At 39.5% G+C, this 15,175-nt stretch overlaps 1 protein-coding gene across 1 annotated transcript; it reads left to right on the forward strand.

The window, feature by feature from the left end:
- The first annotated feature begins 5,293 nt into the window (after positions 1 to 5,293).
- On the forward strand, positions 5,294 to 13,927 carry LOC122134522 (transmembrane emp24 domain-containing protein 1-like). The gene is made up of 6 exons (XM_042721375.1): positions 5,294 to 5,352; positions 7,298 to 7,359; positions 9,130 to 9,167; positions 10,117 to 10,214; positions 12,376 to 12,563; positions 13,368 to 13,927. The coding sequence occupies exons 1-6, from the start codon at positions 5,294 to 5,296 to the stop codon at positions 13,583 to 13,585; spliced, it is 663 nt and encodes a 220-aa protein (XP_042577309.1). The 3' UTR covers positions 13,586 to 13,927.
- Positions 13,928 to 15,175: the final 1,248 nt, after the last annotated feature.

Consider the following 15,175-nt stretch of genomic DNA (forward strand, 5'->3'; position numbering starts at 1 on the left):
TGGTGACTTGTCAATTAATTCATTTTCTGCTGCCAGACTGGGAGTATTACAGTGAAATAGACGTGGATGGCTTATAGGTCATTGATGTGATTGATAACAAATAAACCTGAAGCCACATCTAAAAAAATCAACTTACTTTGCTTTGCCACTTTGTGTTTGATGGCTTCATTTCTCCAAAGCGGTTTTTGTTTTTGGGATTAGAGCATGTTTTCGTTCTGCTGTGATATTCCCAAAAGTAAAAATAAATAAATTAGCATTCAGGTTCCTTTAAGTGTTCAATATTCTAAATATATGTTCTTATGCCCGTGTTTACACCCTAGAATATAAGGTTGCAGATGCAAAACAAAACGCTAAACTTGTGGCAACTTCATACTATAGAACTGATCTTCTACCTTGTTTTGCTCAGAACTGCCAATACTGTGGTTCAACTGGAGTTGTGGCTCCTTGCGGAATGATTAAAACAGCAAGAAATCTTACCACAAATTTAGCAAATACCTTACCAGTATTGATTGGAAGTATCTGCAAGACACTCCTCAGCTACCCGGGATAAAGTTTACCATCTAAGAAGATACTACAATTATGTTACTCTATGGGCCTGTGTGTCTTGTCAATTCAATGCCAACACTTTAGTTCATGAAAATAAAAATCAGCAACATCATTTCAAGCTTGCATTCATCTGTGCTTGAGGGCCACGTCTAAACCTCCCACTCAACCGACTCATAGAAAACAGACGTCCTCCTCCGCCCTCACTTTTATTTCGTGATAATCCATTTCAATTTAGTGTGTGTCACACTCCCACGGAGAGAAAGATCTGTCGCACACTGGGCGTCAGTGCATAGATCATCGTCGACCTTCTCTTTTACAGTAGGTGCTTTTAGTTACAATAAAGAATTGTGTCAGAATGCAATGTTCAAAGGAAATTACTAAAAGAGGCACACAAATATGTGGTTCGCCTCTGGCTTGCCAATGTTTACAATTAAAAATAATGAAAAACAGTAACCTGTAAAATTATCTTGCTACATCTCCTAATCACACAAAGCAAAAAAATATAATAATAAATAATGAGAAACATAATAAAATAAAATAATTAAACATAAAAATAAAAGCGTGGGCATGACCTATGTTGTACATTGTCTACATAACAAGACGTGGCAGTTCAGATTTGTGTTTCCATCCTTAGAATAGCTTAATTTTGTTGTCCAACTGCTATAAATCATGGATCGAGAATGAACCTGATATGCAGGTTGGTTTATGACCTATTTTCCCTCATAAATGCATTTGCCCCCTTGGGTCTAGGTTCAGGTTACGCACCGAAGGTTTCATGTTGGTTTGAGCACCAGGTTCCAGCGACATTTCTGCAAGTTTCAATGTAATGGGAAGGAGCATGACGGAAACATATTGATTCTAACTACAGTCCATTTTCCCGGATACATTAGCTTGAAATCTTTTGTTTGTGCATGAGAATTATCAGCATTTACAAGATAAGACAGTACACCATTCATTTGAAATATGAACATCATCAATGACATTGCGTAATTTCGTTAGGGGTGTGGAGGATTGTTTACTTCCCATAAATCACACGAGCAAAGGTCTTTGTGTTTTGTGTGTGTTTGTGTGCTGTGCGTGGGTGTGTGTCTTTGTGTTTTGTTGTGTGTGTGTGGGATCGTGTCGTGTGCGTGTGTGTGATGGTGAGTGAGTGTGTTTGAGTGAGTGTGTGTGGGGTGTTGTGTTTAAATGTATATGTTTTTGAGTAAAAGTTAGCCTTATTTTTTTATATCTATAATTTATCTCCTTATATGCTTTCTATAAAGCCTGCATTTATTTGATTAAAAAATAGCAGTAGACACTAGTAATATTCTTGAAATGTTAAAATAACTTTTTTATATTTCAATGTCTTTTAAATTGGCTCTGATTTATTAATTGATGATGCAAAAGCTGATATTTTTATAGATTCATTGTATCCCGTCTTCAGTGGTTCACGTGACTCCTTGAGAAATCATTTCTAATATGCTGATTTGCTTTTTCAAGAAACTTTTCTCATTTTCTTATCATACATTGAAACAGCTATGCTGCTTATTTTCGTGAAAATGATTCTTCTTTTTCCCATGCATTCTTTTGATGAATAGGGGAAAATTCAAACAAGAAGCAGCGAAAAAATATATATTCCACAAGTTACAATGTTGTTTATAGTTCATAGTAGCATTTGTTATGCGTATTGGATTTAAACAACGGAAAGTAGTTAAAAGTCGATACCAAAAGAGTAGAGGTAAAACACCAAAATAACATAATCTACTTTATACTCTTCAATGTATATAAGAGAAAACAGGAAGACAGGGAAAAATGATAAAGAAGATGATTCAAAAAGCTGCCGCAATGAACAAAAAAAGACGAAAGAACGGCCAAATGTACAAAAGATGAAACTGAGATTAGGATCTCAGCAAGCTGATAGTGATTAAGAATGAAGTTTTTCCGAATGAAACCTGTCACAAGAGAATTAGTAAAACGGTACCAACTAATGAAACATCCGGCAAGACGATATGCACCCTTCAAAGAAAGTTGGAACCAAATGCTACTTGCCCGAGTTGTCCTACCGATGTATTTGAGATGGTAGATGAAACAAGGCCTCCACAGCCATGCCACACAGAGCCACCAAACCAAAGGGATCCCAGTAGAGTCTTGGATTACACGGCATCCTTCCGCTGGTCTCGGCCGGCCATGATGCATGGGGGGCAGCGGACAGGGGGATGATCATTCTTACGTCCATCACCCCGAATACTGAAGGATACGAAAACTTTACCCGGACCCATGTGTTGCACCACACTCGTCCGCTGGCCACATTCAGATGGCCAACGATTCAGACTGCACATCCAGATGGGGTGCAAGATAGACCCATCTGCAACGTGGTGAGAGAGGAGGACCCACCAGTCTACCCGACGAGTGAAAGATTTACCATTCAGCTCATAAGACCACAGATGGCGAGGAGGGCCACTTTTTCCCCCCCTCCCTCCCCCTCATCTTCTTTCTCTTTCCTTTTTTTCTCTCCTCTCTCCCTTTCTTTTCTCTTTCCCCCCTCCCCTCTTTCCTTCCTTTTTTTTTTTTTTTTTTCTTCCCTCTTTCTTTTCCCTTCCCTTTTTTTTCCCTTCCCCTTCTTTCCCCTCCCCTTTTCTCCGGTCTTCTTTTTCTCTCTTCTCCCCCCTTTTCTCCTTTCCTCCCTTCTTCCCCTCCTTTCCTCTCGTTTTCCCCCCCTTCCTTCTCCCCCTTCGTTCCCGATTTTCCCCTTTCGCTCTCCCCACTTTTCCCCTCTCCCCCCCCCCCCCTTTTCCCCCCCTTTTTTCTTTTTTTTTTTTTCTCTTTCCTCTCTCCCCTGTCGCACCCCCCCCTCTGGGTTTCCGCACCCCCCCCTCTTTTTCTTTTCTTTTTTTCCCCCTCCTTCTTAAAGAAAAACAAGAACTAAGTCAGCTACCACTCTTCAAGAGTTCCTACTCTTGTAATATTATTGTGCAAGTGACAGGTAAAGTTGTAAAATAAATGACAATTTCGAGATGAACCATGCCGGTGTCTCGATGAGAAGGAAGGTATAAAATTTTAACATCAAATATCGTCCTAGTTTGAGAGTCCACGTAATGTGAGGGAAAAAAACAAAAAGTAATCAGTGAGTAAAAAGGCTCAGATCTTTTGTCTACACTTTCGGAAAGTTACTGGTATTCCAGTTTGAGTGGGTTTGGAAGTGGCATATCTACGTAACATGGGACCCCCATCAGAAAACGACGTGGAACACACAAATGAGCTCAACAAGTAGATTAATGCATATCTTCATTGGCCATGCAACCTGGCCCAAACACCGTTGACACACACGTGTCCTGCTCTCCTGTGCCATCAGAGCTCTCAAGCCACAGCTTCCCCATAAATTCTCGCGCACCAACAAGCTCACATAAAGAGTGCACGTATTGGAGCTGTAAAAGTTTTAGCTGGTAATTAATAGTTTTACTAGAGGTAACGTTGATGTAGAAAAACGACACAAAGTTCATTTTGGAGAGCATAAAACACAAATAGGAGTAGTGACTTGACTCTTATGGCAGGCTTATGTGCGTCTTTTTCTTTTCTAGACTCGGTATACTTCTAGATAGACAAAATAAGGCCACAAAAGTAAATAGTTCAGCTGGAGGTACAAAAAATTAAAAATATCGCTAAGTTGAACGGACCAAGAGAGATTAGACTGAGACGACTCTTGTCGTGGCAGCATAAACTCATAGATCAGGCCTTATGTACTTTTGACTTACATGCCTTTGCTCGTGACAATTCATGAAACCGATATCACAAGAGCTACGTTGGTGAATGCAAAAGCTTGACTGTGTTGTTCGTGCCTGCGTCTGGGCCAAAACACCGTGCAACTTTCGAAACACATGTCATGAGTACTCGGACTCCACAAGGTCAACTAGCAATGCGTACGGTCTCCAACGTCTGCACTCGAGAGGAGGAATAACTCATACCATACCAAGTAGGGTGACTAGTAGTAATGACATTTCGTCATTCACACAGTTGGGGGGAAAGCTGAAAAATCCAGAGATTTATACTTCTATCGTACTAATCGGATGCAGATCCGAGAGCTAATTGTCCTGTATTGAACTTACTATCTTACGGAACTGATAAGAGTCATGGCTAACGCTTGCTGATCACACTATGGTGCTATAAAACCAATCACATTCAGCAACTGGAAGGTCACTTGACCATTCACTCTAAGAGTTGTACTGACACTCAATCTGCGTTTACGATACCATAGGGAAAATGGGACAGTGGACCAATATAATGAATTCCAGCTTGTCCGGCAAAATGGAAGGTGACGTGTCCTTCAATAAAATGGTCTTGCCTCTGTAATGTGTTTCTTGTGTGGTAAAAACTCTAACAAATATTTCTGGGGGATTACAAAACGTATTAGCTTAGTGTTAAAACAATAGTTGCAAGATTTAGCCCCGACTTATCGGTGTCAGATTCATTAAATGATAAGCCGTTTCCCTCATAAAAAGCTGTTATATCAGCGTAGTGAAGCCTGCCCCTCCATTGAAGCTCATCCATTCAACACAACCAGCCTTCTGTGTCTCCTTTTCGTCGTTTCTGGCATTATCTCATTATCCATACGTTTTTTTGGCTAGATGTGTGTGCAGGCTTGCCTTCATATTGGCTTATTGTGTACAGACCCCTAGTTGACTTGGCGGCTTTCACCAAACCATCAATCACTCATCGCCTTGCCCTTGTCACTTTCAAATGCGGTTTCACCCGTTTCTCTTAGGCCAGAATGGTCCAAGTGGCATATAAAGATGTGAAAGTATTTTGCATAGACGGTATATGGCTCAGGTAGGAGCCTGAAGTTAGCGTAACCATTAAAAATCACTTATAGAGGTGGGCACGAAGGGAGGCTTGTTTGTTTTGCAGGCGGGAGCCACGGTTGAGCGTTGTGGGGAGGGTTTGTTGGGAGGTGGGAATAGGGGCGGTAATTATTTATATTTGACTATTTCTCAGCGACAGTATCCCACCGCACGTATTTATGGCATTTTTACACGACGAACGGTGTGAAGTGTGATATGGAAGTCTGGAACAAGTGACTTGGCCAGAAGACATGACCACTAGCCATAACAAAACACTAGCATCTGCGTAACACTTTGTCGGCCCTAATGGTATTCTTAGAAGAGTCAGATCACTATAGGTAGTGCATATTGAAAGTTTGAAAGCTCTGTTAGGTATACTGGCAGGGATGGGGTAACGTATGCGGTGGGCCGGGGAGTGAATGACCATGTGCTCTCTTCGTCACCTTGTAAAACCCACGACTGCTGCCGTTGAGAATCCTCCTTAAGCAATCTCATCCAAAGACAATTGGTGCCCGGATGTTGAGTGTGTTCCATAAAGTATGTGATGTGTGCACATGTGAACTGTGATGGTGGCTCAAAGAGTACGTGAACTGCCGCTGAAGTCCAGCACATTTCTTCTGTCCTAGCATCCTCCACGGACGGAACGTTGTTGAAGAGCCCTGAACTTACAATGATTGTTGACACGAATGGCCCAGACAACCGCCTGGCCTAAGCCGGGCCGTTGGCAGTACACAGCACTTAAATGATTGGTAAAAAAGGCAAGGTGCTGACATGAATTCAAAACAACGATGGCTGACTGGTGACTGTGAAGCATCTGCACAAGCTCCGAAGATGCCTTGATAGACTACTAAACTTTGGATCTAGCATCCTGTTCTAGTCCATCAGGACTTCTGTTAAGGAGATACATAGATAAATTGTATATTATAAAATACAACATGTTAACCCTCCCTGATAACACTCATCAATAATTACAGTTTTGATACCTTCATACTCCATAACGATGATTACTTTGAACACCAGCTCAAATTGAGCAAACTAAAAAGCTTACTGGGCCTGCCATTATACTCCCGTGTAGTCAAACAAAACAGCACTTTTCGATGATGAAATTTAAGCTATGTCCACATTCTCCCCATACGGTCTGACTAATGTGTCTCTTCAGGAAAAAATCTGGCCATTTGGACAATAAGAATAGACAAAAATTATAGAACCGAGGAATCGATACAAATATCTTCCCCCATTGTTGTAGTTGTCAAAACCACCGTTGCAAGCAAAATGTCTTATAGCTGAGCGGAAACGACATCCACCCGACGGTACCGCTGAGCGGTAAAGTCAGGGTCCTTTCCCCACCGCAGGACACTTTTTGTAGGCCCAGTACACTTGAACTATTACCCATTGTCTGACACTACCCAATTTTTGGCTGCGATTTTTAGTACCGGACTGCCTTTTTTCGGCGATGAACTCGTCAGAATTCAGACTCCTATCTCCCTACTCCGGAGCAGGGGTAAAACCAGCACAACTGGTACTACCCCGTGATTCTGTAACGTATGAGCGTTCGAGTTGGGCAAAATGCAACATCGGAGGGGGAAACGCAGCCTCACCTGCCCATGATTTAAACTAACACTGTGTAAACATACTGTTAAGCATTGTGATCAATTTATTTTCGGCAAGTATGACGGACAGTGATAAATAATAACGGACAACTTGAAGGTGCAGGGCACATGTGTCAGGCAAAATGTAATCACTGCACAGTTCGGTCATTGGGAAGATTCATTAGTCCTTCGTTCTGTTCTTTAATTCGCTATTAACTATTACTTGTCGGCATTCCATGTCCAATGGAAACATTATACGAACAACAAAAACACAGCTCCGGATCCCAGAGCGAGCCTACCACCTCCTGTTGGTAAGTGTGGTTCTCCTTGTTACTGTTGTTGAAGACGCCCAGCATCAAATGACCTCGCTGTCCGAGCCAACGTGCCTTCCAGCAGCCACGTCACTGGTACCATTCTCGTGTGAATGCACCCTTTACAATGGTTTCTGGGAGCAGTTCGCAGCAAAATCGTCCCGGCCGTACTTTCGTGCTGTAAATGTAAGTTCTGGAACTAACAGCGGTGCGAAGACCAAGGCCCATATGGATAACCAAAAATTCCATGTTTGTTACAGTGACCTATATCGCTTTCTATCACCAAGTCCACCCGTGGTCTGTATATTGCTATTAGCACAAAATACACATTCAACTCCAAAGACCAGCACCATATTGGCACCTATATCACTCTCAAAAATCAAGGCTATTACAAAAGCTGTCACTAGGGCAGTACCTTTACACAAAAGCAACCTGTTTGTACCTAAAGGGTGGGCCTTGTGCTCCCTTTAAAGGTGTAACATATGGGTAGAACTCCTAATAGGAACAAAATAAGTGAGCCTTGTTAAAACAGATACCAAACCCATTTGACACACTGGTACCTGTAGTTTTGACGAGGATTTGTTAATGCTCAAAAAATAGTTCGCTGTTGATAATGAATTAGATGCAAAACTAAAATAAAAAATTGCAACAATAATTTGAAGAGTTCAGATGCAAAAGCACTAAAGTGCCGCCCCCCCCCCCCCCCTCTAAAATTTTCTTGTTAAAATTAGCATTTTTATTCAGACCCTTATATTTATGTTCAGTTTATGTTTGTCACGTTTAATTGCATTAGAAATGACCCTAGACATTAAGTTGACAATTAAAAGAAAAAAGTACTGAACCTGAAGGCCTGAAAAGATGGCTCATTTTTTATGATAAAAATTTTTATGATTCCACTTTCTGGCATCCTGAACTACTTCATTTTATTTTATGCCACTTGTTTGATTGAAAGGTGCTTTGTGGTATGTTTCCGTTAGTTTTTATAACCATATATCCCTTCAAAACATTTACACGATGAGTGATTCAACATTCTAGCCCAATACAGAACATGGTTCCACTGGTTACCTGGTATACACTGCATTTTAGGTTTTCCCCATAATATTATACACATTGCACATGACGCGTTGCAGAGACAGGTTTTATGTCACTAACATTAGTACCGCAGACGACGCCTCCATACAACGCTATTTTTTGTTGTACCTATGAGAGTAAAACGTAAAAAAAAAAAAAAAAAACTTCGGCCAGATTTAGCTAGCTGTCAAGATGTCTGTATAGAGCCAACCGTTACTCAAATAGACAAACGTTGTATTCTACCAGAACAACAACCTGAATATTATAACACCACCATTTATGATAACTCCTTAGGTAGACCATGCAATTTGGTTTCCTGCACTGAGACGAAACGACAAAGGCACGCGTTGAATCTCGACGACCAAATCAACGAGGCTGTTTGCGCGGTTTACGCGACGCGGGAAAAAACTATTCCGCTTTTCATTATCAGCGATAGTTATCAAACTTCACAAGCGCTGGTTTGATTGTCACGCAAGGTTCACAAGAGTCCAAACAAAGCTCTTGCAGTGCAGTGAAAAGGCAATGATAGCGTCCCTAGCGTTGTCGCGCCGCTCGCCCAGTGCTGCGCAGAAACAGCTGCTCTAGTGTGTGTTGTCTGAAGAGCAAAGTAATGGAGCGGTGGTAAAGAGACGCGTCTTCGTAGTGTGTTTGCTGCGCTCTTTCTGACTCTCGGCGTGGATTGGGGATTAGGCATTCGCAAATCGGACAGAAAAGCGCACACCGAGTTCACTTTCCTTTTACCTCTCGGAGGGGCTCCCGAGCCAACCGAGTGGCTTCTTTCAAACAACCCCTAAGAAACGGCAGCCATGGAAGTGGAGTTACAAAAGTACCAGGTCAATGAAACATTTCAAGTATTTCAGTTATTTAAGTGCAATTATTTAAAATGATGACAACCTATTTGAAATGACTCGAAGAGGCCACACACGTCAGCAAGTTGGAGAAGTAGAAGTCACTTGTCAAAACTGTTTTGTTTGTGTTCTAACTTTTGCTTTATCGTTTTAAAAAATATTATTTTATTAGTAAGGTTCTTATTAACTAGTGCATTACATTGCAGTTTTGCTTGACAGCAAGACAAGGACCAGGATAGTAGCAGCGACATTTCCTTTCACAGGTGCATGTTTGGTCAAGAGTGCATTATGAATGCACTGTACTATGAAGTCATAAGTGATCACATGCTAATATTACATGAACAGTGTGTGTATGGTTTAGCGTTCATGTTTGTGGTTTTCTCTTCTCTACAGCTTCTGGTGGGATGTTCAATACTATTGACATCAAAGTCAATTGAATACCAAGGAGTTAAGCAATCCTCATTCAGTCCTGTTTACTCACAAGAAGCTACTGTCTTTTAGTTATTCGAGTCCAGTCCTGTGTTGGAACCTTTCTCTGAAGATTCACTGTACCACATGTCTGGGGTTGTTGTTGTGGAGCCATCCCGCTTTACGTAAAAAACAGGCACACAGCTGCAGGACAGCTGACCCGGCCCAAAGCTCATTCCATCTGCTGGAAGGATCACTGTTTCTAGTGCTACATGGTTACCGTTTGGCACACTTTATCTCTAGTAACAGCACACCTGACTCCTCAATGGGATGCTTTATCAGTCTGTGAAAGATAGGCGACCTCTAATTGAATTTGAAATTTATATATGTGTATTTTTGCTCCGTTGATTATCCTGTTGCACTCGGATGCATGTCACATTACAGAAATAAAAATGTGGGTTGTGAATGCTGTTTCATCATTTATCAGTAACCCTGCCATTTAACCCATATGTGTGTCCCGTTGCAGGTCATTGCAGGCTCAGGGCTGGACGTCGGCTTCACTCTGATCTCCCCGCACGGATACAGATTGGTCTCCGACTTCAGAAAATCAGATGGCATACACACGTAAGCTTCACATCTCATAGTGCACAAATGCTGAAACATTTACTCATAGTTTTGGACTGTCATAACCCACAATATTTGCATGCCCTCTGCTGCAAAAACTGCATGGTGTCTGCTGCTACGGGGGCTGACAAGTGACCACAACTGAATTTACAGAAAACAGTTGTCTGTTTTACAGAACTGGTTGTGTTACCAGTAGTCAAATGAAAACCAGTAATGCGTGGTCTTCGATCACTTCTGACTGAAGAATTTTACATTTTGAATAAAAAAATGACTGACCATAGGAAATGAATGGGAATTGCAAAAAAATACAGAACATTTTTGTGTGTGTATAATCTACAAACCTCCCACGATGCATAAAAAAAATTGCACAGCAATGAAGGGGTGAAACTCTAAAACATCCAGAAACAAAAAACAACACACCTCACACACACGCGCAGACACACACACACCCCTATGAACTGGTGTGCCTGTAACACAGCAGCTATATAAAATAAAATCAATAATTCATCTACAATTTAGTGAACAAAATGGACCGCAAGGAAGGGGTTACACTCTAAAACATAAAAGTGCAAAAACAGACACATCCACTCACTTACACACACTCACTCACAGACACAATTATACACACTCAAATGAATTGGTATGGGCTATAAACCATATAGCCAAAATGATTCAGAAACCTGAAATAAGAGGTTAAAATCAGAAGGATTAAGCTCTGATAAAGCATTCCTGTTTATTTTTGTTACATTTTTATAGAATTTTTAATGTTTTGTATAACACAAAATGCTTTCTGTATTCAGGTTTGACCTGTAGTAATAATAATTCAAAAACTGATGCTTCAAATCAACACATTTAAAACAAAAAAAATATATAAACCTTGACCAAAAGTAGTCTGTGAGAATGCCTTAATATACATTTAAATCCAAAAACCTAATAAAAGTTAACAATTATGTATAAAAACAACTAGGGAATTCAGAAGCCTCTCTATAGATTCATCATACAGGCATCTAGCAGTTTACACACCATGAAATTACAGGTTTTTCTTTCTTTGTTCTCACCAGGTTCTAATCTGCCTTTAAAAAATTGTTTTTTAAAGGCCTAGTGTCTATTTTAATCAGAGATACGGCATTGATTGAAAAAATTGAGAAACATTTTTTTTACTATTTTACAATGGGAAAAATTATAATAATTATTGCATAAATATTACTTATTACCATACGATTCTCTCAAAATACAAAAGAAAAAATATTATTGAACAAAAAAATATTAGATTGGTTTTACTGAAGAAAAAAAGTTACATTTCAGGTGTCCAGTCACTTTGAGTCATCACTTTTGACCGTGAAGACCATGAGTGCGACTCCCAAATGAGGAGCGCACAAGGGTTAATCCAATTAAAAGCATACTTAAAGGGTTAGTTCACTCAAAAATGTAAGTTCTGTTATTATTTACTCTGATGTCATTCCAAACCGGTTCGTATGGAAGCTTATTTCCATCACAGAGTAAAACCATTAAAAAGGTAATTGCAACTTTTTATATCACAATTCTGACTTTGAAATGCGCGAGCGTAAAAACGTGCATACAAAAACTTGCTAAAAACTTTTTCCTCCGTTTTCTCAGAGTTCAGCTCATAATTTTGACTTTTGAGTTCTGACTGTACATCTTCGCAATTTGTGCTTTTTTTCTCTGTAGTATTTTGCATTTATAACCTCACACACAGACTTTCTCTAAATTCTGAGTTTACAATGTTGTACTTTTTACTTTTTTTTTCTCAGAATTCTGAGTTCACATCTAATAATTTAGACTCTTTTTCTGGTTTTCCACTCTTTTGACGTTGTTTCTCTGGATTCTGACTTTATACTGTATCTTGCAATTCTGACTTTTTTTTCTCAGAAATGAGAGATGTAAACTCAGAATTTCAAGTAAACAAGTCAAAATCATTTTATTCCAGAAAAAAGCTTCCACAGGCTTGACTATGAACACAAAAGAAATTTTGAAAAATATTTGTTACCAAACAGTTTAAGTGACCTTTGACTTCTATTGTATGGACTTCTATAGTGTGGACTGTATTTTTTTAATGTAATATTTCACAATATTACTCAAAGTCATGACCTGTGCATTATAGTAATCTTGCTTTGTGTGTGTTTTGGGGGTTTGCTGTCAGGGTGGACCCCACTGAGGAGGGCGACTACAGGATTTGCTTTGACAACAGCTTCAGCCATATTTCAGAGAAGATGGTGTACGTGGAGGTGATCGTGGATGGACCAGAGGAGGACGATGAGAATGATGAAGACTGGGCTGCTCTGGCTGAACCAGAGGACTTGCTGGAGTACAAACTGGAGGATATCAGGGGTACATTCATCTGCCTATAGTTTACAGGTCTTATTATTGTAGAATGCACATGTGGATCATCTGCATGATAAATATCAAATCAGTACTAGAACTCCGCAAGCACAGCTGCGTTGTGAAAAACATTTTTCAAGTTCTAAAAGGTTCTAATATTTATATGGCCAAAAAGATGAAATTCTGATAGCTTGTAATGTACATCAGTGAGAGCTATTTAACAACATAAGATACTACTTACATAAAATACATATAAATATTAGGCCTAGTGCTTTAAATGTGTAATATTATGATCAAATTGAGTTTTTTCCCCAAATTTCAACATGATTTTTCTAAAAAACATAAGTCAGTCCAGTATGTGTTCATCTTGAAATATTACTAACAATATAAAAGTTATTCTCAAGTTCCCCTAATAGAAAATTTGCAAATATTATCACAACCTGAAAATAGATGATTTTACAATTAAACCAAAAAGGCCTTTTACTTGCTAACAAGTATAAGCTATCAAACCAGACAACAAAAGGCATGTAGTAGATTGTGTACTACAGGTTTTTCAGGTTATGTTTTGATCATTTGAAATTTGCAAACCAAATAGTTTACAGTAGGCTTTATTAAAGTTGAACAAAAGCTGCCAGGCTGGTATTTTCACATTAGTTCCAGAACATTTTTTAAATTGTGGAATGCAGTTAAGAAAATGATTTGCAGTTAAAACTTTCCTAGTTTTGGCACTGATCATCTGCAACCAAAATGCATTGCTTCAGAATGTTTTGTGGGAAGCTATAGCCTTGCTCATGTTTTCTCTCACTGCACAGGACACAATGGATGCTGTGCACAAGAACCTGGAGCGAAGTCGTCAGCTACAGACGACGCTGCGGGCGTTCGAGGCTCGTGACCGTTACCTGCTGGAGGATAACCTGTGGCGGGTTTCCTTCTGGTCCAGTGTCAGTCTGCTGGTCATGGTCAGCGTGGCCCTCACCCAGATCTACACGTTACGAAGATTATTCAGTGACAAACACAGAGTTTGTACATAGCAGAGATGAACTGGAGAGGGATGATGTTGGAACACTGTATGTTGGACTAATGGATTCTGTAAATGAAGACCTGGAAACTCTCAGGTCCAAAAAATACCCCTCTTGTTTATGCTAGAATTGAAGTGTTTGGAGCTATCAGTGAATCTGACCGGTTTTAATTATAAGAGTAAGCTAACACTGCTGAACACTAAATTTACTTGAAGTATAAAAAACATTTGAATGTAATTTTGTACTTTTAAAACACTATTGTTAAAATAATGTATGAGAATTATGAGAAATAAATAACATTGCGATTACACATTTCTTATAGATTTACACAGCAGGAAAATAAAAATCCAAGGGAACGTTTTGCTTTGAATGGTTTTATTATTCAGCACATTAGCATCTCATTTGGAACAAATGCAGCTCAGTCGTATGTGCGCATAGCAAGTGCAAATGCAAAATGAATTTAAAACTCATCTGGGTTATTGATGTTACCATTCAAGTCAGTTGCTAACTGCAATGAATTGAGTTATTACTGTAGTGTGGGAATCAGAATCACATTGTGTCATAACAATACTTTCAAGATTGTTGTCATTAATCTCTTTGTTTTCTACAGGTTAATCTGTAGGTTAGTGTTTCTTGTATTCTTCCATCACCCTGCAATAATATACAAATATTCTCATTAAACAACAAGCCTAGTAAACATTATGTACAGCTACCTATAAATAAGAGTCCCTACAGTTCAATGAAACAATTCACAGGCAGACTGCTTAGTTAATGACTCAAATATTTATCTTACATCATTTATTCAGTAGACATTTGGCACTCAGGTCATCACTTATAAATCAACTTTCGCAAGCAATCATATTCTGGTCCTGATCTGGCAGGAGCCACCCATTCCTATAAACTGCAAATGACATGTTTATCTCCCTGGATGCATTCAACTTTACTTTTTTATTCCCTTCCCTTGCTAACTTTCCTCCATCTTGTTGATTCGGATATATATCATTGCTCACAAGAGTGCTCACTACTGTTGGGAACTTTACAATTGGTTAAACTGGAACATCCGAAGCTGTTGATCATTTGAATTTCTTAGAATCAATACAGTAAACTGTGTTATGTTGGGGAACAGCCTGTCCATATAAACTTTCCTCGGCCGTTTTACGAAGTCGAATGCACTTCAAAATGGCAGCATAGATTCCCCTGAGAAGAAGTGCTTCGGAAATTTTGCAAATGGGTGTCTAAAAGTCAAGTGGAACACACCTCCTGTAGTCCCTTGATGTATTTTTGTAGACCAAAACCTGGAAATAAGTTTGCATTTTACACCTTCTGGTTCCATCGTATTGAAGGTTTTTTTTTTTTTTGAGTAGGTTTTTTTGGTTGAAATAAGGTCTGTGGTGAACACAAGCTCATATTCACACGCTTTATTCAGCACCTTGAAATACATAGGTAAATACACAGGAGGTTAAATGGGACTAAATGGTTAAATGGTTGTTGGGGACATAAATGTCATCACACAAACTCTAGCATAACTAGCAAACTAGTATAATGGCGGTGATGCTGAAGTCATGTGACCCTGGTTTGTTTATAGCCTATGTTTAGTTTAGT

This window comes from Cyprinus carpio, chromosome B3, assembly GCF_018340385.1.
Source record: "Cyprinus carpio isolate SPL01 chromosome B3, ASM1834038v1, whole genome shotgun sequence".
NCBI classification, from domain to species: domain Eukaryota; kingdom Metazoa; phylum Chordata; class Actinopteri; order Cypriniformes; family Cyprinidae; genus Cyprinus; species Cyprinus carpio.